Source organism: Spermophilus citellus, assembly GCF_964194105.1.
Source record: "Spermophilus citellus genome assembly, chromosome: 16".
Classification (NCBI taxonomy): Eukaryota; Metazoa; Chordata; class Mammalia; order Rodentia; family Sciuridae; genus Spermophilus; species Spermophilus citellus.
The window spans coordinates 62,645,737-62,668,905 of record NC_138196.1 but is presented as its reverse complement, the minus strand read 5'-3'; the positions used below and the strand labels follow the sequence as shown (position 1 = coordinate 62,668,905).

General features: G+C 35.5%; 1 protein-coding gene across 1 annotated transcript in view; it reads left to right on the top strand.

Annotated features, from left to right (window-relative positions):
- Window positions 1-23,169, top strand: part of GALNTL6 (polypeptide N-acetylgalactosaminyltransferase like 6) — a gene marked incomplete at both ends in the record, with an annotated part of 1,074,421 nt that overhangs the window by 974,922 nt on the left and 76,330 nt on the right. Inside the window, one exon of the mRNA XM_081269347.1 lies at window positions 14,850-14,957. Coding sequence (XP_081125473.1) covers window positions 14,850-14,957 — 108 coding nt within the window. The remainder of the gene's footprint in view (window positions 1-14,849; window positions 14,958-23,169) is intronic.

Genomic DNA, 23,169 nt, shown 5'->3' with positions numbered 1-23,169 from the left:
AATATACAGAAGACAATAACCTTTATATATACACACAACAACCACTCAACGAATAGAAACCACACCACTATTTACAATAGAAGGGAAAAAATTATGAATACACTTACAAAATGTGAAGATGAATCAAGAAATGTTATAATACTACTGAGGGATAAAAAAAGTTGAATAGATGAAAATTCATAAAGAATGTAATTCTCCCTAAGCAAACTCATAAATCTGCAATCTCAGTAAGAATGATAACATGAATTTTGTGTGTGTGCTAAATAAAATGCTTCTAGTTCATAAGGGGAAACATAAATAAATCAAGAAAACTTTGGTGACAAATGATAACAGGCTAACCATAGCAGACAAAACACATAATAAAATCTGCATGAACAAATAAGAGATCTCTGTGGCACAGAATTGAAAGAAACCCAGATAAATATGTGAACTTAATACAAGAAAAACTTAAAAATATCAGATCAAGAGGAAGATAAGCATTTCCTAAGTAAATAGTATGGGAAAACTATTCATTTTGGAGTTGCAGGGGGATAAAGTTGAATCCCACACTTTATACAAAAATAGAGCCTAAGAAGATTAAATTGTTTAAAGCATTAAAAATGAAAAATATATAATAACTATAAAAATCATGGAAAAGCTAAAATGGAGATACTCCCCTAAGTATGGTTTTAAAGAAAAGATTAATCCATCCACATTAAAAAACAAATTGCTATATGGAAAAAAAGACAAAAAATATAAGTGACAATCTAGGGGAAATTATTTGTAACTAATATCCTTAACACATAAACAGCTTCCACAAATCAATAAGACTAAGTAGTTTTTAAAAGTGGGCAAAATATTAGAACAGAAAGTTCATAGAGAAGGAAATACAAGTGACTCTTTAATTATGAAAAGTTCTTCATCCTTAATTATTTTAAGAAAAATACAAATTTAAAAAGCTGCACATTTTTCACTTATTAGATTAGCAACAATGAAGAAGTTTGCACTGGGGATGTAGCCCAAGCTACCTAGTATATGGGAGGCCTCATGTTTGATCCTCAGCACCACAAAACCTGCACACACACACACACACACACACACACACGCAAAGAGAAGTCTTACAACAATATGTTGACAAGGACCTCGACAAATACCTTCAAATATAATCAGTCACAGTAGTGAAAAGTGGTACAATCTCCATGGGGAACAATTAGCACATATCCTCCAAAATTGTAAATATGTGCATGTGTTGGCTCAACAATTTTATTTCTAGTCATATAACCCAAAGATAAACTCACACATGTGAGATGACATATATGCAAACTATTTATCTTAGTATTATTTGAGAAAAAATGAAAAAAACTTAAATATTCATCACCAGGAAACAAACGAATAATTATTATCTCCCTAGACTATATGCTACAGTATGGCCTTTAAAAAGAAAATGTGACAACTTTATTTTTACCAATATAGCATATCCAAACCCATTGGTAAATGAAAAAAAGCAAAGTATAGAACATGTGTGCAAAAATAAAAGTAGGCAGATAAATGTTGTTTTATATATAAAATACGTATAATACAGTATATATGTAAGTACTTATATATGATAAAATCTCAATACTATATATAGTTTCACATGTAGACGATATTCACAGTCATATTCGTGTATCAGGAAAATATTTATTGAAAGCCTACAATGCAAAAGACACTGAGAATATTACAGCCAAAAGAAAGGTAAAGCTTTCACCTAATGGAATGGAATGTGAATAAAAATCATATATAAATAAATGGATAAATAAGTACAATCATTTCTGACATTGGTTAAAAGCTAAGAGGAAATCAGCCAATATCTCAAAGCAGGATCCTGAATAGAGGACAGTCTTATTTGATGAGCATAATACTCTTAAAACATTTGCATCCAGGCCAAGGGACAAGAGTGGAAAGGGCCTCCTGTCTACTGGTCGCCCATTTCCACCACGTCAACCCAACACCTGACTTGATACACATATGCAATCTGGGTCAGTCCTTGCTCAGCCCCTGACTTTTAAGATTCTCTTAATGGAAAGGAATTAGATTGGGGGTCAGAATAAGCCTCGTTAAATACATCCGAATCTGTATTGATGAATCAATATGTTTATGTGGATCTCAGGATGGTTCAAATACAAGTTCAAGAAGTAAATCTAAGGTATTCATCTGGCCCAAACTTCTAAGCTAACAGGAGGATTTTAGTCCACTGGGGAATCCTTGAGCACAGAGAAGTAGCCCAATGTCCAATGGTACCCTTGTGCCTGGCCTCCCTTCCACAGGTCTAGACCCCAAGGGATTCAAACTGCAGGATAATGACAAACTAGCATCCCAAAGAAAAGGGGGTTGTTTTCTGAGTTCTTGTCCGCACGTCATTCCCTCTTTCCCTCCCCCAGCCACCACATTTGCTAACTTCTCATACTCTTGCTCCTAAGGCAAGCCAAGCACAAAACCACCATTCTAATTGATAAGCATTCTCCACTTTCACCATTGTTGTCTGAAAATGCAAAAACCTCCCCCTGGGATGTTTAATTTATACTCTGAAAATAGTTTATTTGCCTTTCTAGAGGGGTACAACTCAATCTCGTTTTAGGAGGGCACTCTTTTCCCTTGAGCCATCGCATATAAACTATCATGATGATGCTGGTGTTAGAAATAAATTTAGCCTTATAAAATGTGCTCATTAGACATCCTTTTTATGCCAAGGATGATTCTAAAATATTTTATATACCTTCTCATTGCTTTTACGAGACAGCTACATCAGAGACTGCTCCTCACTTCTGAACCTGCAAAGTGCTTCAAAGTCTGATTGTATTTCGTATCTGAAATGTGACAGAAGCCTTTTTATGACACACCGTACACCTCCAAGTACACAAGAAAATATCCAGAGTTGTTCTTGAAGGGATATTTCCCCTAGAATATTTATCTTAGGTGACATAAAAATATCCATTTTAATTCCACATGCCCAGAATTGATCTTCCAAAGAAAATATTAAAATGACTCTAAACTCATTCAGAAGCTCAAAGATAAACAGAAACAGCTGCTAAATGTCCCACAAGTCAATCTGAGATTCATTTCAATTACCTAACAAAAGGTACCTCAGGTGTAACAGAGCATTTTCAAGTTAAATTTTATGTCTATTAGATATAAGCCTGGCAGCAAATATGAATTCCTTCCAGTTGTTACTTCCTTTATGTCTGATGGTATTTTCCTAATTCCCTATTTAATTTTATTTTACCTTTTATAGATAGTTGTAAACTGATCAAGTTATAACAATTTACAAAGCATTCAGTACCTGTGTTAAGGTCAATTTGACTTCCTACTGAAATCTTCTTTTAATATTGAGACTTCTTTCCTAACTTTTTATTTTTCTGTTGCCCTTTTCCCTAACCAAAAAAAAAAAAAAAAAGAGAGAGAGAACGAAAGAAAATAATTTAATCTAATCATTCTAATGCTTCTGACTGGACCAAAACTCCTTCCTCCTTTCCAAAGTGTGAGAGTCGAAGTTCTAAATACAATTCCTGCTTCCCGCAATACACACACTTTCACAGATGTGCATGTTGTCATCTGCCCTGACCCCTCTTATGGATGTCAATATGTGGCTACATGACCACCATTGCAGCCCTCAACATATTGCAAAAAGAAAGTTTGTCCACAGGTAGACCATATTATCTGATCACTGTTACTGAACACATATTATATGCCACCAACAGACTCTGTCTTAGTCCGTACAACCACCTTATGAAGTCAATACACTACTTCAACTTTATAGAAAATGAAAAAGGGACTCAGGAAAGAGTGGTTACTTCCCAATTCACAGCTGGTCCACTAGCACCCTATCATAAAAGTATATCCACTTCTCTCCAAGATACAATAACTTACAAATGCCAATATGAACTTTTCAAAAAACATTCACATTCTTTTTATTTTGGTGAAACATCTTCATATGGAATATTGCTTAAAAATTAATCGAAAATAAATAAAATGTTTAATGAATTTCTAAACTGAAGCAAGGAAAACTCTTTGCTTTGTCTTGGTGTTTGCTGCAATGATATTTATCTGAATTGTGTTGGACTGAGGTGCTAACTTCAAAGCTCATTTTCAGCAGTCCTGGACAACCAAACCCTCAATGTTCAAGAAGAAGGTTTTATTTAAAATGTTTGGCTTGTAAAAAGACGAAACCCAATTCATTCCAACTTTGAAGAAAGGAGGAAATAGCAAATTGTGTAAGCAAACTGTGAAAAAGTCAGAAAATGGCTAAATCTCTTAAAGTTTCCAGACCTTAAGAGCTTCTAGGAGCCTACTCTGACTCTTCACCCTCTATGACTCTGATTGCCCACTTAGTTCCCTCCCACAAACCCTTCAGGCCACCGACAACTCTCAAATCTTCCTTTTCTAGGTGGCTACCTTCGAGGTGGTTCAAATCTGATGAATCTTGGGAAAGGACGTTGATTCACCCATCTTACTATTTTGAATAAACCAACAAGTTATATTGGTTTTCAATTCTATTCTCCACCTCAATCACTGTTTTAAGACTGCTTGATGTTACCCTAAATACAAACACTGCATCTTAAAAGCAGATCAATAGTTCCTCTAAAACTGTCACCACCCTGACATCTAGAAATTTGTTAAACACAAGATAGTTTGGGCAGGATTTTTACATACTCACTTAACAGAGCATTTCTTACATTCAGAGAATGTATTCCCCAAAGAATAAAAAGTATCATAACCTAATTAAAGCCTTCAAAGTTTGCAGATGCATTTTCTAATTTCTGATTTCTAATTTCCTGACCACCATTTTTACTTACTGATCAGGAAATAGCAAAATAAGCTATCATCTCTCTCTCTCTCTCTCTCTCTCTCTCTCTCTCTCTCTCTCTCTCTCTCTCTCTCTCTCTCCAAGAATAATCTCAAAACCCAGGTTTCTGAGACCAAGACAGAGAAATAGTGTGAGTGGATAAACCACCCCACACCTTCTGTAGATCAAGTCAGACTATAAAATGCGGTTTTTCTTACATCTAGCCCAGAGAATAATGACAGACGTGGTTTTTCTCAGTACTTACGAAAGCTCTTCAGGTTAACAATGTTTTAATTTCTAATTAGATGGTACCATCTTTGACTATCTAGTCCTAAGTTTTTCAGTCTTAGCTTGCTCAAGTCATGCCATTCAGTTAGAAAGTTATTTTCCAATCCCAGAAAATTACTGTTATATACAGTGTCTTATATTTTTAACATCAGCCATTGCTTCATTTTATAATAAGCTACTTGTGACTGGGAAAAAAGTCAAAAGTAACTTCTTATTTTGACATTTGTATTTGAATAGTCTAGGTATCACAACTTATTTTTTTATTTTTTATTCTAATTTGTTAAATATGACAGCAGAATGTATCACAATTTGTATTATACACATAGAGCACTATTTTTCATATCTCTGGTTGTATACAAAGTATGTTCCCACCATTCCTGTTTTTATACAAGTGCTTAGGGTAATGATATCCATCTCATTCCACCATCTTTTTTACCCCCTTGCCCCTTCCCCTCTCCTCCCTCCCCTTTACCCTATCTAGAGTTTGTCTAATCTTCCTATGCTCCCCCTCCCAACCCCACTATGAATCAGCCTCCTTATATCAGAGAAAACATTTGGCATTTGGTTTTGGGGGATTGGCTAACTTCACTTGGCATTATATTCTCCAACTCCATCCATTTACCTGCAAATGCCATGATTTTATTCTCTTTTATTGCTGAGTAATATTCCATTGTGTGTGTATATATATATATATACACACATATATCACATTTTCTTTATCCATTCATCTACTGAAGGGCATCTAGGTTATTTTTAATAGCAGTCACAGGATGGGTAATCATAAAGCAATTGAGTTGTCTATAATAAACATTAATTTATATTGATAAGCCAATAATTCATTCAATCATCCATTCATTCAAAAGTACTGAGCACCAACTATTTGAGGCATGATGGTCAGACACAGTGATTCTTATCTTTGTTGTAAACAATGTACACAATAAATAAGTGAGATATCTACTGAGTTAGAAGGTGGTGTGTGCTATGAGAACAGAAGCAAAGAATGGTGATGAGCACTGAGAGTCCAGGATAAGAAGGTCTTTGGAGCAGGAGTATTCAAAGCGAAAACTTGAAGAGAATGAGGTATTTATCCATGTGGAGCACTGGAAAAAGAAAATTCCAGCAGAAGGAAGAATCAACAAATGCCCTAAGGTAGGAGAGTATCTAGCTTGTGGGAAGAACAGAAAAGAAGCCAGAATGGCCTTAGTAAAAAGAGAAAAGAGGGAGAGATGAGTAGCGGATGAAGAGAGAGATAGCAATTTGGGAAGTAAATGTATTCATAAATTTTTTTTGACAATTTAGATCACTATTTCCATATAGTATAGTATGCTTCATTTACATTGAAAAATGTTCTTTTATTATGCTCCTGACGATCAATTTCTTACAAAAGCTAATTTTATATTCCATGTGACCAGTATAATTGTATGATTCCATTCAATTTAACATTCTTTATGTCTAAATTCCAGTTTGTGGCTGATATTAAAAAGTGATTTTAAAATAAGGCAAACATTCAATTATTCAGTCAATTTGAGCTACATTATGTTTAAAAACCTCTATGTTCATTCATGGGTAAAATAACATTTCTTTAAAATATTTATGTTGTCAAAAAGAAGACACATTATTTGCAAATGTAAAACATTTCTCTAAAAATCAGATGCTTTAAGAATGGCATGACATAGTTTTTTTAAAAAGACTATCATCACATCATACTGCCAGGAATGTTTTTTGAAAATATAAACCTGCATAAAATATAAATATATAAAATGTCTTTCAAAATAAATGTATACTTGATAAGTACCACAACAGCTGTGCTTTCTGAGTGAACTATGTTCCCACACTGTTATCTAAACATATCACTTACTGTGTCAGGATGTGGATATTTCTACTGAAATACATACAGTTTCATGAAGAAGAATGAAAAAAACGAAGAAGTGTACAGCTATATCCATGGTAGAGAAATGAAAATAGCTTTTAGATTTGGAAAAATCAAAATGATATGTTTATGGTAAAAAAGCAAGATGGCCTTGGGTTGTATGAAGCAACACTATGTCGTAAAAGCCTAGAAGCCCTCTGTACAAGGAGGAGCATACACATAACTAAAACAAGAGGTGATTATACCCAACCACTTAAAAAATACTTGAATATTTATTATGTTCTGAACCCTCCTTAGATACTTGAAGACATAATAATGAATTAAATAATCACAGAACCTATAATCCAATGAGAGAAAGCAAACACTAAATGAATCATACAAATAAATTACTTAATTATGGTTATCATAATTGCAGCCTCCATTTAAAAGAAACCTTTATAAGTTCAGGACATTGAATCAGTCACACATGACTCCAGTAAAGGATGTCAGGCATACAGTAAGTGCTCACTGCATATTTATTGACTCAATCACAGCACTTCCCACTTATCTGAGGGGAATGTGTTCCAGGACACCCAGTAGATGTTGAAACCACAGGTAACACCTATCATTATATGTACTATGTTTTCTTCCTAAATACAAGCATACCTATAATAAGGTTTAATCTGTAAGTTAGGCACAATAGGAGATTAACAATAATAAAAATGATAAAATAGAATGATTGTAACACTATGCTAGAATAAAAGTTGTGTGAATGTTTTCTCTCTCTCTCTCTCTCTCTCTCTCTCTCTCTCTCTCTCTCTCTCTCTCTGGAATTCTCCATTTAATATTTTTGTACTGTCCTGTGGTTGACCATGGATCACTGAAGCCATGAAAAACAAAACCATGAATAAGGGAGAACTACTAAAATGAAATATGTAGAAGGAAAGTACAGATGGAATGAGAGCATAAAACAGGAGTCCTGACCAAATCAAAGGGCTCAGTTGTAACAGTTAAGCTAAAATCTGGAAAATGAGTAGGAAGTAGGAAAGCATTATGAAAGCAGGAAGGGGGTGAGGGAGGTAGAAATCCCTTTAGAGAGAACATGGCAACAAGCCCTAAGGAGGGGAAATTTGCTCCCTTCTGGGGATTTAAATATCGCTCCGGCCAGGGGAATGAGAGAATAGTGATTATGAGACAAAAAGACTTTGCAAGGCTGGAAAACTTATTGAAGAGTTATAATTTTACCCTAAAACCAATAGAAAACCACTGATGGATTTTAATGAAGGCATAATATGCTCATATTTATGTTTTTAAGTGATCATAGTGATAGTACACACAAAAATAAATAAATCAGGGTTCTTTCTTGATGCTGAATTTAATGTTTAAAAAATCCAGGCAGAAGTGTCCTAAATTTGACTTTGCTATTAAAAAAAAATCTGATAGAAACAATTTTAAGAATAAGGAGTAGGTTAGGGATAGAAGACATGAATTTTCATTCATTAGAAATGGTGATAGGCAAAATTCTGAAATGGCCCTTTTCCTACAACTGCCAGTAATCTAAATGGAAGTAGATTCTTCCACAGAGGCTCCAGGTTCAAACTCAGTCCAGTACACACCTAGACTTCAACCTTGTGAGAATGTAGGTAGAGGACGCAGCTGAGCCCAGACGGGCTTCTGACCAAAGAACTGTAGGATGATAAATGTAAGTTGTTTTAAGCCACTAAATTTATGGTAATCTGTTATGTATCAATGAGAAATTGATACACAGATCTTTAGAAACTATATTAAAGTGACCCTCTGAAAATAAAGTTTCTGTGCATCTATTAGTTTGCTTTGTCATATCTTTAAAAGGAAAGAGTCTTAATCCATTTGAGCAGCTATAACAAAGTGCCAAAGACTGAGTTACTTATAAATGGCAGAAATTTATTTCTTCCAGTTGTGGACAATGGGATTCTGAAATTAGAATGCCAAAATGGTTGGGTTCCAGTGAGAATTCTCTACCAGATTGCAAAAGGCCGCCTTCTCATCATATCCTCTCATGGAAAAAACGCTAAACCCATTCATGAGGGCTTCACCCTCATGACTGAATTATATCCTGAAGGCCCCACTTCCTATAGCTCACATTGAATGTTAGGATTGCACCATATCAGTTTGGCAGGGGACACAAACAAGTCCATAACAAAAGGTGATGATGACTTATTTAACTTTCTCATGTGGCAGATCTCACTCTGACAAACTCTCTTGGAAGAAGCATTTAGTTCACTTCTGTCCACTTTATATGTGTTCCATAAAACCTCAGGAACCCCAAAATAGAAAAAGGACCAAAAAATGGAAGGTATTACTCTAGGCCTTGGTTCCACATTTTGCCCTCACTTGTCATGATCCCTTAATCCTACAGGAAAGATTGACCACCTCCACAAATGGAACCAATATGGTCACCTTTTTATAAAAATAAAAGGCTATGCTAACAAATTACTATCTCCTAATGTGGATGAAAAGAGGGCTTCTTTGCCTTTATATTTATTCATCTTTGAACAATAAAAACTGACATTTGATTAAACACAGTATTACCTAACATTCTCAGCCTTCCTGTATATCTCCCTTCATTCTGTTTTAAGTACTTTTCAATGAAGGCATAAACTAACAATGCAAAACTAATAATCTCTTGAATAATCATAGTTGTTACAACAGATTAAAAATGTCAGAAGAAACTAAGAGAAAAGGATTATCAGTTAGAGTGGACTTAGTGCTGCAACAACCCCAAATCTTAACATAACCTGGTACATTTTCTCTATTACTTCTGCAACAATCTGGTGCAGAATTGGAGGACAAGTGTTATGGGGCAGACTGCTCAGAAAATGTACCAAGTCCATTTTGTCCGAATTGGAGAGTCTTTAGTTAGCCAGCCAGCCAGCGACTGCTCCCCACAGGACCCATAACTGTCTCTGCAAGGAACAGCCCCAAGTCTGAGCATTTCAGGGTCTTTAAAGGCAAAAACCACAAAAACCACATCCAGGTTGATGTAGCTATAAGCAAGCAGGGATACAGAGGCTGAATTGAGCAGTTATTGAAACAATGCAATGGGTACATTGGTATTTCCCATGGGACTTTCCAGGTTGGCATAGCAGCAAGCAAGCAGAAGGGAAGTGGGTCAAAATGACCCTAGTTGAGTACAAGTTAGGGAATGGTTACTAATGTCTAGACAATCAGTGTCTGACAGGGTACATTGCCCAAGAAAAATGGAAACCAAAGAGAGAACAATTTTGCATTGTATAAGAATTGTCATTTTATGTTACCAAACATGCTAAGCTAAGCAACTATTGATAGGTACAGAGGCAGAGTGTTCCCATGGGAGAAGCATTTCTTATATGACATGGAGTCCCAGGGTAAAATGGAGTCTGTTTGGCCATTGCCCATAGAGCCTGGCCCATAACACAAGGAGTAGGCACTGCTCTCTGCAATTTTTCAGGAACCCAGACTCTGTCCATTTAATGACTCCACCATTTCCCAGGGCCTGAAGTCCTCTCTTGATCTTTTCCAATTGATGAGACTCTGAGGGAAAAAGATAAATTAAGACGATAGAGAAGGAAGTTCACTCATAATTTCTTTGTCCCAGAGTGTCACACATCACTTCCATTCACATTCAAGTCACATGGGCCATCTAAATACAAAGAAATTATATGTTGGCAGTTTTCCTAGAAAGAAATGAGCATAAAAATTGGAGAGTCCTAGCCCTGTATCTCCTGGTAAGATGAATGTGTAGGGGATCCAAACACACTGGTTATCTGTTAGCAGTTCACCTTTATCTTGGATTTGAAAATATACAGTTCTGATTACTATTGCTGCAAAACATAGTACCCAGAAAATTTACAGCACCAATCATTTTATTTATGAATTCTGTGGGTACCAAATTCAAAACAAGCATAAGTTTCTATACCATAATATATGGAGTCTCACCTGGGTGACTCAACAGTTATATGCAAGAGTCATTTAGAGAACTATTTGGTTCATGTATCTGAAAGTTGATGGTGGCCATCAGTTGAAAACTCAGCTGAGCTGCTGACCTAAGAATCTACACATAGAACCTCATTGGTCTTGGACTTCTTCAAACTAAGGTTAGGTAATTTAAGGAGTCAGATATTTTACATGGCAGCTCAGAGTGCCAAAAATGAGCACCCCAGAAAGTGAGTACAAGTTGTATTGCCTTTAACATAGCCTATGGCATAGTCTCAGACACTTGCGCTATACTCTACAGGTTTAAGAATCCACTAGTCTACTCAAAGATAGAGGACCTAGATCCACATCTCAGTCAGAGTCTACCAAAGTCATATGGAAGAAGAGCATGTGCAATAGGAGATATTGTGGCATTCAATTTTGGAAAATATAATCTCCCACATATATAATTTTAGAATCACTGAATATCAGCATTTATAGAAGAAGGTCAATTAAACTATGACCCACTGCCTATTTTTATAAACAAAGTTTTATACATATTATCAAGTTCGAGTGGTCGCAAAAGAGACCCTATGACCTGTAAAGGCAAAAGTATTTACAATGTGGCCCTTTATAGACAAAGTTTACTATCTCTGTGGGTAAAATATTGATTATGCATATGGGTACTGGAGTTAGACCACTAAATTTCAAATCTCAGTTCTGGAGGCAACTAGTTATGTAGTTTTGAACAAGCTACTATCTTCTCTAGACTGCTATTTTCCTGTTTATATAATTGGAGAAACAATAGTCTAACATTGAGTTTTCGAGCCTATCATTTTCATCAAATAATCCATGAAAAGGGTACAAATATATTCATAAATGTTAATTCTTGCTATTAGAGTTACCTTAAACTATCAGCTGGATTAATTATCCATCTACTATCCATCAACTAAGCCATCTACTGCAGATTTCAACACATCTAGGACACAGGAAGCCCATTTCATCTTTAATCAATCCTGTTCTATTAGGATTGTCTTCCTCCCACTAGGTTGAAATCTATCCTCTTGTAGTTCTATGCTATCAATCCTGATACTATCTCCTTGGGGTTCTATAAAATATCTCATCCAAATACTAGGTTATTCAAATATTTGAAGAGTTTCTCTGAATTTTATCAAGACTATCCACCTCATTTTCTTATAAGAATAATTAAATTAAAATTATTAAGCAATGAAATGATTAAAACAATACTCAGTTGCTTTAATTGAGTTGAGGACTACTCGTGGTATTAATTTCTATTTGATGAGATTTTTATTAGTCATTGATATCAAGACATCAGAAATGCATGTGGATGATATAGAGTTGGTAGGAGCCAGAACATTCTAAACTATAGAATCAACATCTGGAAAGATATCAAGAGACGGGAGTTATATAAGATTTAAAATAAAAAGGGCAAATATAGAAAGATGTTCCAGAATCTACAATATCCACTGTTCCACAGAAGGAGAGGTTTGAAAAAAACTAAGTAGCACAAAATACATATCACCAGTGTACTATGGATAGTTTAGGGCTCAAGGGCCCAGATCTATCTGTAGGCCTGAAATATTCTGCTGATTTCCAGGTAAATTTTAAGTATACTTGATGTGGGGATTAAACCCTGGGCTTTATGCATGCTAGGCATGTGCTTTACCACTAAACAACATCCAGGTTCTAATTTTATATACCTTTATAAAGGGAATAACCAAAGTGGGTTAAAATGTGCAAGAAAAAGGATTTAAAAGAGTTTAAAGTGGGGTGCAGTAGCATGCACCTCTAGTACTAACTACCTGAAGAGTATTTTTTAAATAATTTCATTGCTTTTCTTTGGATTTCCAATTACCATATCACTACTTATTCAACCATTCTCTTTTTTTTCTGGTTTATATTAGTTATATATAACATTAGGATTCATTCTGACATGTTTATAAATGCATGGAATATATAATTTGCTAGAATTCAGACTCCGATACTTATCCTCACCTCTCTTTCCTACCTTTCCCTGTTCCCTTTCCTCTACTCTGCTGATCTTTCTATTTATTTACAATTTTTTTTTGTAAAATTAGTATCTTGTGAATATACATAATTCAACCAATTTTCTCCTGAGGTAGCAATCCTCTTAGAGAAGTTGGAAAGAAATTTAAGTAATAACATAAACATTTCTCTTTATCTTTTTCAGGATTACACTTTAAAACAAGCTATCTGTAGTATAGCTTGATATCAGGTTGATACATAAATTTAATCAGTTAATATCTTTCTCTTTTTTTTTTTAATGAGGTCTCACTATATAACCCTGGTTGGTCTTGAACTCATGAGTTCAACAGATAGTAGCTAGTACTTCAGGTGCATGCCACTGCACCCCACGCTAAAGCTCTTTTAAGTCTTTTTTTCTTGCAATGAAAATTGCTAAAAATATAGCCTGTGTAAAAGCCTAGATTTGTGTTTTGATAATTATCCCTTTTATAGCACCTGGTCTGTTATGTAGAACCTGATAATATGTGTGTGTATTCATAGCAAAATATGACAAATTAACTTTTGTTACTATATATAAATATGGCATCTTAACACATACCTTGACTTTAATATTTTCTGAATCAACATTACTAGCCAATGATTATCTGTACCTTAAAAAAAAAAGATTAGTGGTGGTTAGAGATAAGAATGTGATGAAGATATTTAAAGTTAACACTGCTGTTTCAGAAACTAGATTGAACTTAAAGCATGAATGTGTTTGGGTTCCTTAACTCACTCATCCATTTTTAAAATTCCACTTTTTATATTTTAAGTTTTTGGACTGACACTTTAATTCATATCTTTGTATGATTTATATCTTCATAGGATTTCACAATCAGATTATCTTAACAAATATCTATATAAATAAGAAGTCAAAGCATTAAGTGCCGGTTCAATACAATATTTGTAATAAAATTCTACCAGAATTTTTTTAAAAGCCAACATATTGTGTACGGAAATAATATTTTACTGAACAAGTATTTTGGTTCTATGATTTTATGAACCTAGGTTTCTAAAATATGGGTTTTTCAATAAATGGCTGACAAGGTTGTGGGGAGAAATAAACACTTGTACATTGTTGGTAGGACTGTACAACCACTTGGCTAGTATAACCAATCTGGATAGAAGCATAGACATTCCTCAAAAAACTAGGGATGATGCTACCATGAGACCCAGTTATCCCACTTCTTGGTATCTTCCCAAAAGATCCAAAATCAGCATACTATAGCAATACAGCCACCTCAATATTTATAGCAGTACAATTCACAATAGCTAAATTATGGAATCAACCCAGATTTAGAAATTGGATTTAGAAATGGATTAAGAAATTGTGAGATACACACACACACACACACACACACACACACACACACATACACACACACAATGAAGCGCTACTAAGCCATTAAAAAGGATGAAATTATAGCATTTGCAGATAAACAGATGGAAATGGAGAATATCATGCTAGGTGAATTTAGCCAAACTCAGAAACTCAAAAGTTGAATATTTTCTCTCATGTGTGGATACTAGAGTAAAATAAGGAAAAAGGAGGGGAGGATAGTATTACATAAAGGGCCAATCCAATACAAATTAATAGAAAGCAAAATGAAATCTAATTTAGTACAGGAAGTAGAAGGGAGGGGAGAGGACTGGAGGGAGAAGGGAATGAAAAAGCCAGGTCATGAACTGAAATCGACTTCCATGCATGTACGAATTTGTCAGGAAAAACCCAACTACTATAAGACTCTAATTTTTTATTTTTAAAAGTGTTTTCTTGGTTAGCCACTTAAAACAGAAATTATAGATTGATCAATTTTAAGAGAGTTTTATGCTCTTGTATGAATCCCGTTAATAATTCCTTTATGAATTATTATGTTGAATTATCCTTTTTGAAATTCACTGTTCTCTTTTGTTGTACTTTCCCCTCTTTAGGTTTGGATGTGTGGAGGAGAAATGTTTGATGTTCCCTGTTCTAGAGTTGGTCATATCTACAGGAAGTATGTCCCTTACAAAGTTCCATCTGGGACCAGCCTGGCAAGAGTGAGTAACCGGGCATCAGATCAGGCTGGGCTTCAGAAGGGCTCTCTGCAGGGAAAGGAGTCAGCTTCACTATGTGATGTAATCTAAGGCACAGACTGAGAGTAACTTCAGATAGAGAAAGTTACTGTGTTTCTCAGAGTTTTATTTTCATTGCTTAAGGAAGTATTACCTGTTGTGTTAATTCTTGTTATTAATTGCTTCATAGCATCTTTGCATGTGTTATATTTAATCCTCTGAGTTTGGTATTTTTATCTTTACTTTGTAGGTGGGAGAGTGGAGGCTCAGTGAGGTATTTGTTCATGCTCACATCAATTGCAAACAGCAGAGTAGCAGTGTAAGTGCAGGTCAACAGAACAGACCACCAGTTCTTTCCCCCACACAATGACACAAATTAGTCAGATGGAGAAAGGAGTAGATGGGAGGTGGGGGGAGATGAAGGCCCAAACTCAGGATAATTCTTATTTGGAAGTAGGGCCAACTCTGCCTAAAATTTTACCCCATCCTCAAAATTCCCAAATTGGCCAAGACTAGATTTTGGGGTGTTTGTTTGTTTGTTTCAGATGTTGTTTTGAATAAAACCTTTCTCCTAGACCAGGTGCAAAGATACTTTTCCCTTCTACCTCTTAGAATGTTTTCATAGGTAAATAGAAGGACATAATCACTATCCTGCTCCGAACAGTCCTGACCATTTCTCCATTTTCCTTGTTGCTTTTCTCAGAGCTGGCCCCACTCTCTTAGAGGTCAAATCTAGAAAAAGGGGGATTATCATTTCTCTTTGCATGATGCTCCCCTTGGAATCAAATCCTAAAATACTCATTTTGGTGCTTTTATTAGCAAGACTGAAATGGATGACTACTTTAGTCTTTTGTAGAAAGCTCAATAAGTTCATGTAACAAGCTTTTGAATAACAATAATACCCAACTAATTAATTAGGATTCATTAGAATGTTAATCCCACAAGGGCCGAGATTTTTGTCCATGATATCTGCAGTTATACTCTCAACACCTAAAACAGTGTTTAGTGAGCACTCAGTTGTTGAAAGAGTTAATTAGGAAAATTAAGGGGAAAATTATAATGGATTTTTTAACAGAACAAATATTTTAAAGAAGCACAATAAAAGTTTCAATTTCAACTAGTCTTTTTGATGACTCCTTATTCCTTTCTGAGATTGTTAAATTAATATAGATTGCATGTATATTCTTTTTTTGCAACATTTAGAGTTCATAGTAATGAGATTACATCATAACAATCTTAAAAGACCCTTATTATTCCTCTCCCCAACCCAAATAATTAACATACTCAAGTAAATAGCTGTAGAAACACACTATTAGAAGAAATAGACCAATCACAAAATTATGAAATGATTAAAGAACTGCATTTTGGATTAGGAAGCATGGTTTAATGTAGTGATACTTGCTGCTATACTCCCAACACCTGGATAATGTTGAGAGTTCACTCACATATTTGTTGAAACAAATAGTTTACTCTTAAATTATACTTTAATGGTTTTTTTAGTCATAAGACTTAATTCACATGAATCAGAAAACAAGAATTCACAAGAAAGCTAAATATTAAACAATTTTGAGTACACATCACAAATCAGCCATGTGGATATCACAACTAATAGCATTTTTAAATACCCTAAAGATAATTATGTCCTGTCATTGATCCACTTTTACTCACTCAAAAGATCCCAGCTTGTGCCCCAGAATGAACCCATCTTTGGCAGGATGGATGCTGGGTTTGTAGTTAAAAAGAGAGTACAAAATCTGGGTGGGGTAAGTTGTACTGATCCAAAAGGGTTTACTTTCAAAAGATAAAATGGTTCATGTATTTTCAAGCGAGAAATGAAGTACTTTTTGAAGGAATGTCAAATATGTCAAATCTAGGCCTAGCACATAAAACTTCCAGGAAAAAAAAAAAAAGTGAGGATTCATTCAAATGAGAAAAGTCCATAATTCTGAATTTTAATCTTTTCCACTTAAATTTTACTTGAGGGCTCATTTTAATTTTTTCCTAAATGGCTAGAGCAATTGGAAGGTCATAAATATTAAAGCTTAACTGTCACTCTAAGGAACATTTTATGATTTTTAAGTTTAAAAAGTATATTAAAATGAAAAACAATTCTGATATTTTGTGGGAGAACGTCAACTACCTTGCTGCACCCTACATTATTACTAAATCATCAAAAATGATGAGAGACTGTGAAGATGCTTGAAATGCAGAGCCACATCTACCCAACAGATATTTTAATCTTTCTAGCTTCATTAGGAAATGGAGAGGGAGCTGGAGACGTGATCCTAAAGGCTTGTTTTAGACCTGTACAAAGTTCATTTAATTCTTCTAAAAACTGTGCATCTTTCATTCATGTACCTTTGCAAATTGGTGATTCCAGCAGACTTCCAAAACACGCAAACACACATACATGCACACAAATGTGTAAAAGGGCTGTAGCCCTCTAAGCAGGGTACTAGTGTGTGTTATGAAAAATAAATTCAATTCACTATTCAGTACCTTCTATTTATCTAGCATCACCATCTGGTGGGAAGAGACGAAATATCCATATACATAACCATTAGAGTTATTTGGTTTTTTTGGTGCTTAGCTTTTTGAGTTCTTTATATACTAGAGATTAGTGCTCTATCTGATGTGTGAGGAGTAAAAATTTGCTCCCAGGATGTAGGCTCTCTGTTTACCTCACAGATTGTATCTTTTGCTGAGAAGAAACTTTTTAGTTTGATTCTATCCCATTTATTGATTCTTGGTTTTAATTCTTGTGCTATAGGAATCTTATTAAGGAAGTTGGGGCCTAATCCCACACGATGAAGATTAGGGCCTACTTATTCCTCTATTAGATGCAAGGTCTCTCCTTTAATTCCTAGGTCCTTGATCCACTTTGAGTTAAGTTTTGTACATGGTGAGAGATAGGGGTTTAATTTCATTTTGTTGCATATGGATTTTCAGTTTTCTCAGCATCATTTGTTGAAGAGGCTATCTTTTCTCCAATGCATGCTTTTGGCACCTTTGTCTAATATAAGATAATTGTAATTTTGTGGGTTAGTCTCTGTGTCCTCTATTCTATACCATTGGTCTACCAGTCTGTTTTTGTGCAAATACCATGCTGGTTTTTTGTTTGTTTGTTTGTTTGTTTGTTTTTACTATTGCTCTGTAGTATAGTTTAAGGTCTGGTACAGTGGTGCTACCTGCTTCACTCTTCCTGCTAAGGATTGCTTTAGCTGTCTATTCTGGGTCTCTTATTTTTCCAGATGAATTTCATGATTGCTTTTTCTATTTCTATGAGGAATGCCATTAGGATTTTGATCGGAATTGCATTAAATCTGTATAGTGCTTTTGGTAGTATAGTCATTTTGATAATATTGATTCTGCCTATCCAAGAACAAGGTAGATCTTTCCATCTTCTAAGGTCTTCTTTGATTTCTTTCTTTAGGGTTCTGTAGTTTTCATCGTACAGATCTTTCACCTCTTTCGTTAAGTTGATTCCTAAGTATCTTTTTTTTTTTTAGGTTATTGTAAATGGAGTAGTTTTCCTCATTTCCTTCTCAGAGGATTTGTCATTGATATACAGAAATGCCTTTGTATCCAAAGTACATGTATGAAGACACAAATTGGTGTCAATACACTTTAATACAACCAGAGATATGAAAAATTGTGCTGTGTATGTGTAATTCTAAGTGACTGATCTGGAGACACAGACATAGACTTTCTGCCTAGAATTCTGATAACCTGAAAGACCTTTGCCAGATTTTCTTTGGCTTAAATTTTCATTTCTGAAAACAGAAAAATGCTTATTGTGTCAGGTACTACATAGGCTCTGGAAGTTTAAATGAGGAACAAACTGAACATACATCTTTCTTTCTCTCTGAGAGTCCTGATCATGACACATACAGTCCACACAGTTCAGCAATCTATATGCCAGAATACCATGAGGATGAGAGAAACGCTAAATGAAACAATCAGATTTACTATGGAATGAGACCTATGTCTTATATGGTTCACTTATATGCAAACTGGCTCATATAGATTATCAATAGAACTATAATTTAATAGAAGAGGAAACCCGGTGCGGTGGCATATGCTTATAATCCCAGCAGCTCTGGAGGGAGGCTGAAGCAGGAGGATCACAAGTTCAAAGCCAGCCTCAGCAAAAGCGAGATGCTAAGCAACTCAGAGAGACCCTGTTTCTAAATAAAATACAAAACAGGGATGGGATGTGGATCAGTGGTCAAATGCCCCGAATTAAAAAAAGAAAAAAGAAGAAGAGGAAGTATTTGCCACATACGGCATATAGTATTATTTTTTTATATAGGAATGCTTGTTTTATATTGACAGATTATGCTTACTGATCGATCTTACAGCCTACACTAATCCACAGACAGGTTTTAAATGCTTTTGACTCTCTGTATCTACTTAAGGTTTCTTAACTGAATAGAATGACCCATGAAGATTTCCTATGGTCATTGTACTTTGGCGGTACAAAGGCTAAATCCAAGGCCTGAGGGAGAACGGTTGTTTTGCTCTGACAGCTGTGAAATGACTTCTTAATACACTTCCCAAGATGCCTTTCTTCCAGGGCCATTTCTCTAGCGACACCCAACTCTGCTGACTTCATAGATCATCTCAGACTCCTGAAATTGATGGGAATAGGGAGAGGGATAAAGGGGAGGAGGAGTGCTCAGTATACAAGCCAGATCACCCCAAGCCAATTAATGAAAACTTCTTTGTTGACCATGGTGTCAGTGATCCCAGTCTGAAATAGCTGAAATGGAAAAATACCATATCTAACATATGCAGCTCTCCTTTGTTTGTGGCAGAAAAAAATATATATATAGGTTAAGGAAAAGCATTAACAAGACCAAAATGACTAGTTTGATATCGGATAATGAAATCACCAACAAGGCTATAAAGTATGGTGATGAATGGGAAAGCTACACTCCACAAATTGACCTTTCTCCCCTGATGACTGTGAATCAGTTTACTCCCATAAAGCTGCCCAGCAAATAAGGGCTGTAGCATGACAAACTTAGTCATCAAGAGCAGCCAGCACTTCTTTCTATTGCTCTTAAAACTACAGGGTTCAGATGCTTTATTTGAAACTATCATTGAGTCAGGGACATGGTGGCCTAACATGGGCTTTCTCTTGGAAAGCAAGAATGATAAATTCTTCCCCAAAGACTCAGCCTGCATAAATGGCTAAGACTTCAGTGCAGAAGCAATCCCTCTGAAAACAGTAACCATCTCTAATTCTTCCTTACAATGTAACAAAAAAGGGCAATAATGCTATATCCAACACTTGTGGCAAGAACTAAAGATGATTCATATACTGCAATCACATTTTTGCTTCTCGTCCCTTTTGGCCGTAATATAAAAATAGAACACCTTCTACTAAAATAATGTAGTATTTCTATTTAGGTGAAGCATTTATTGAAGAAGTTCAAGCAGCTTCCAAAATAGTATTTCATTACTCTCCATGTTCTCCTCCTGAAACATAAACCATAAATTTATTATATGACAATAATGATTCAATAAACCATTAAGATAGGATGACCCCATTGTGATGAAGATAAATATCATCTCTAACCTCCAAGGAGGCTCACTCAGGCTGCAGAAATTCTGTCCATAAGTATTTATCAAGTGTCTACTATGTGCCAGGTACAACATACCCTGTATCCTAAGTCAGTAGCATTGAGCTTTTCCAATTAGATTAAGTGCTTCTTTCGTAAAGTAATGGCACCTCAGCTTAGGATACCCACACACTGTAGAAAATTTTCCGACAGGAACTGCTGATGGAGCACGCATATTCACACTTTCATCGCATTGCCTCTTGAACACAGGGCTATTTTAAGCTTATGTTATAGGCAAGGAGAACAAGGCAGTGTAATTATTCCATTTGCCAGGGAAAATGGTAAAATCTGAAACACAAATTTATTTACCACTACTTGACTCTCATTCGTTCCCTTAATTCCTAACCTAGAGGTATCAGAACTTTCTATTAAGTATCTGTCTATTCTGTTCATTTCCTTAACAAATAAAAATAGAATAACACATTGTCTTTTAAATATGTTAAATAATCTGGAGGTAAAGCATAGAGTTTTTGTACCATACACAGACACTAAGAAAAGAAAGTAAAACAGTAAATGATTTGCAGGTATAATCTTCTGCCATTTCAAATACTGTGAAAAAATGAGGTTAAGACATTGTTTTAAAACTTCATTTCCTACAAAAACCTCTCAAAACTATTCTTTGGTTTCATTTTTTCCTATTTACTTGCTCTACATATTTTTTCCCCAAAAGCTCCCACAGATGCTGTGTTCTCACCAACATTAAGGCATTTAGCTCAACTTAATTGTCTCAGATATTCCTTGGTGCTTTCCCAAGTTTCAGTTTGGCTATGACTTGTGAATCAATTATTTGATGCTCTCTACTGTGCAAAATGGAGCATATAATTGAGTGAGGCAGTCCCCTAGCTGTGGGGACAATATTCAGCATTTCTACAGCTATCCTATGAGGACTTACATTTTATATTAGCTTTTGTTTATACCTACTAGAATATTTTATAGAGTAAATATAATACTTAAATGGCAGGCATAGATACTTACATGATAATTGTCATTATTAATCAGTACTTTTACTTTGTCATTCTTAATGAAATTAAAAAGGTATTTATTTTCTATTTCAGATGATCCCTTTTCCAGTTTGATTTGGTTATTCTTCCTCCCATAGAGAGTATTTTGACACATTATGTTGTTATTTAGCATTTATATAGCTTTCTTTTTTCCAAAGCACTTGAGAAACAAACTGCATGGTGAGCCCCATTTGTGGGCTAGTGGGGATTATAATTATGTTTTTATCATTACCCCTATTAGAACTGAACATTTTCCTGCATTCCCAACTCCACTGGAGACTCAGAAAAGAGAAATCTTGCTCAGACAAAATAGGTCCCTGCTGCTACAAAATTAAGCTACTGAAATTTAAGCAAATTAGAATACTCTAGCATGCCATAATCTCAATAAACAAAAATGCCATTCTTGCAAGGGGCAGCAGGGCTGGCTGCTTTGCAACTCTGCCCTCCAGGACCCTAACCCCAGGATGACGCCACAGGAGCACCTGCATCGAAGGGACTCATTTTGAGGAATTAGCTTCTTCCCATGAGATGTGTGAATGCACAGTAACACGTAGCTTGAGGCCTCTGCTAGTTCATTTCCTTTCTAATTACCTTGTTTCTAATAGTTTATTATTCCATGGCAAGAATTTCATTTCCAACTCCAATTCCAGCGCCAATGTATCTCTTTTTTAGTGCTGGATGAGGTAGAGAAAAACATTTGGTGCTTTGTAAATTGACAACTGGTCAAAAACCAAATGCTAACTTTGTGGTGTCTGTGTTTTGGGTGTTCTGATTCTGAAAACAGTTCATAAAACAATTTCTCAGGGTGGAGCTATAACTCAATGGTAGAGATTTGCCTTGCATGCTCGAGGCCCTGGGTTTGATCCTCACCACTGCCAAGAAAAAATAAATAAAATTTCACAGATTGCTTAAGCTATAAACAGACATATTTGATCTGAGGATTCTGAAATGAGCACTTATAAACATAGAGGATTTTTTTCTGCCTGTTTTGAAAGAATGCACAATCAAACAGGCCTACAAACAACTGCTGGAATAAATGCTATAGCGCCATTTAGGGTAGCCACATTTTGTCTGAATGCTTGCCATGGATGTTCCTGTGACTCTTGATACTCTGTTTGGCTAATGGTTGGAAATGTTGGATATAGCTTATTGTTTTTAAATATCAAATGGATTTATAATAATTATCTGGAAATAAGTCATACTTCCTTTGACATGTGAATTGTGGTGGCGCAAGGTACCATTGGCTTTATTGCCAGAAATGAACAACCTTCAGATGTTCCCAAAGGGTCTCCAGATCTCCCAGATGCTCATGCACCCACCTGCCAGATTCACTGTGTCCCATGATTGCTTCTTCTGCTCCTGCTCTTTATCTTCTGCCTTTGAAGCCACCAAGGAAGACACACCATTATCGCCACCACACACACATAATAAGAGCACTAACTTCTACTCGTGGTGCTGTCTCTGGAGGAATCAATGCTTCAGTCCTCAAGTGCCAGACATTCTCTGGATCCTGGTTAGGCTCAAACAGGATGGCTAAATCCTAGCTCACTCAGAAGATCTCTGTTCCTA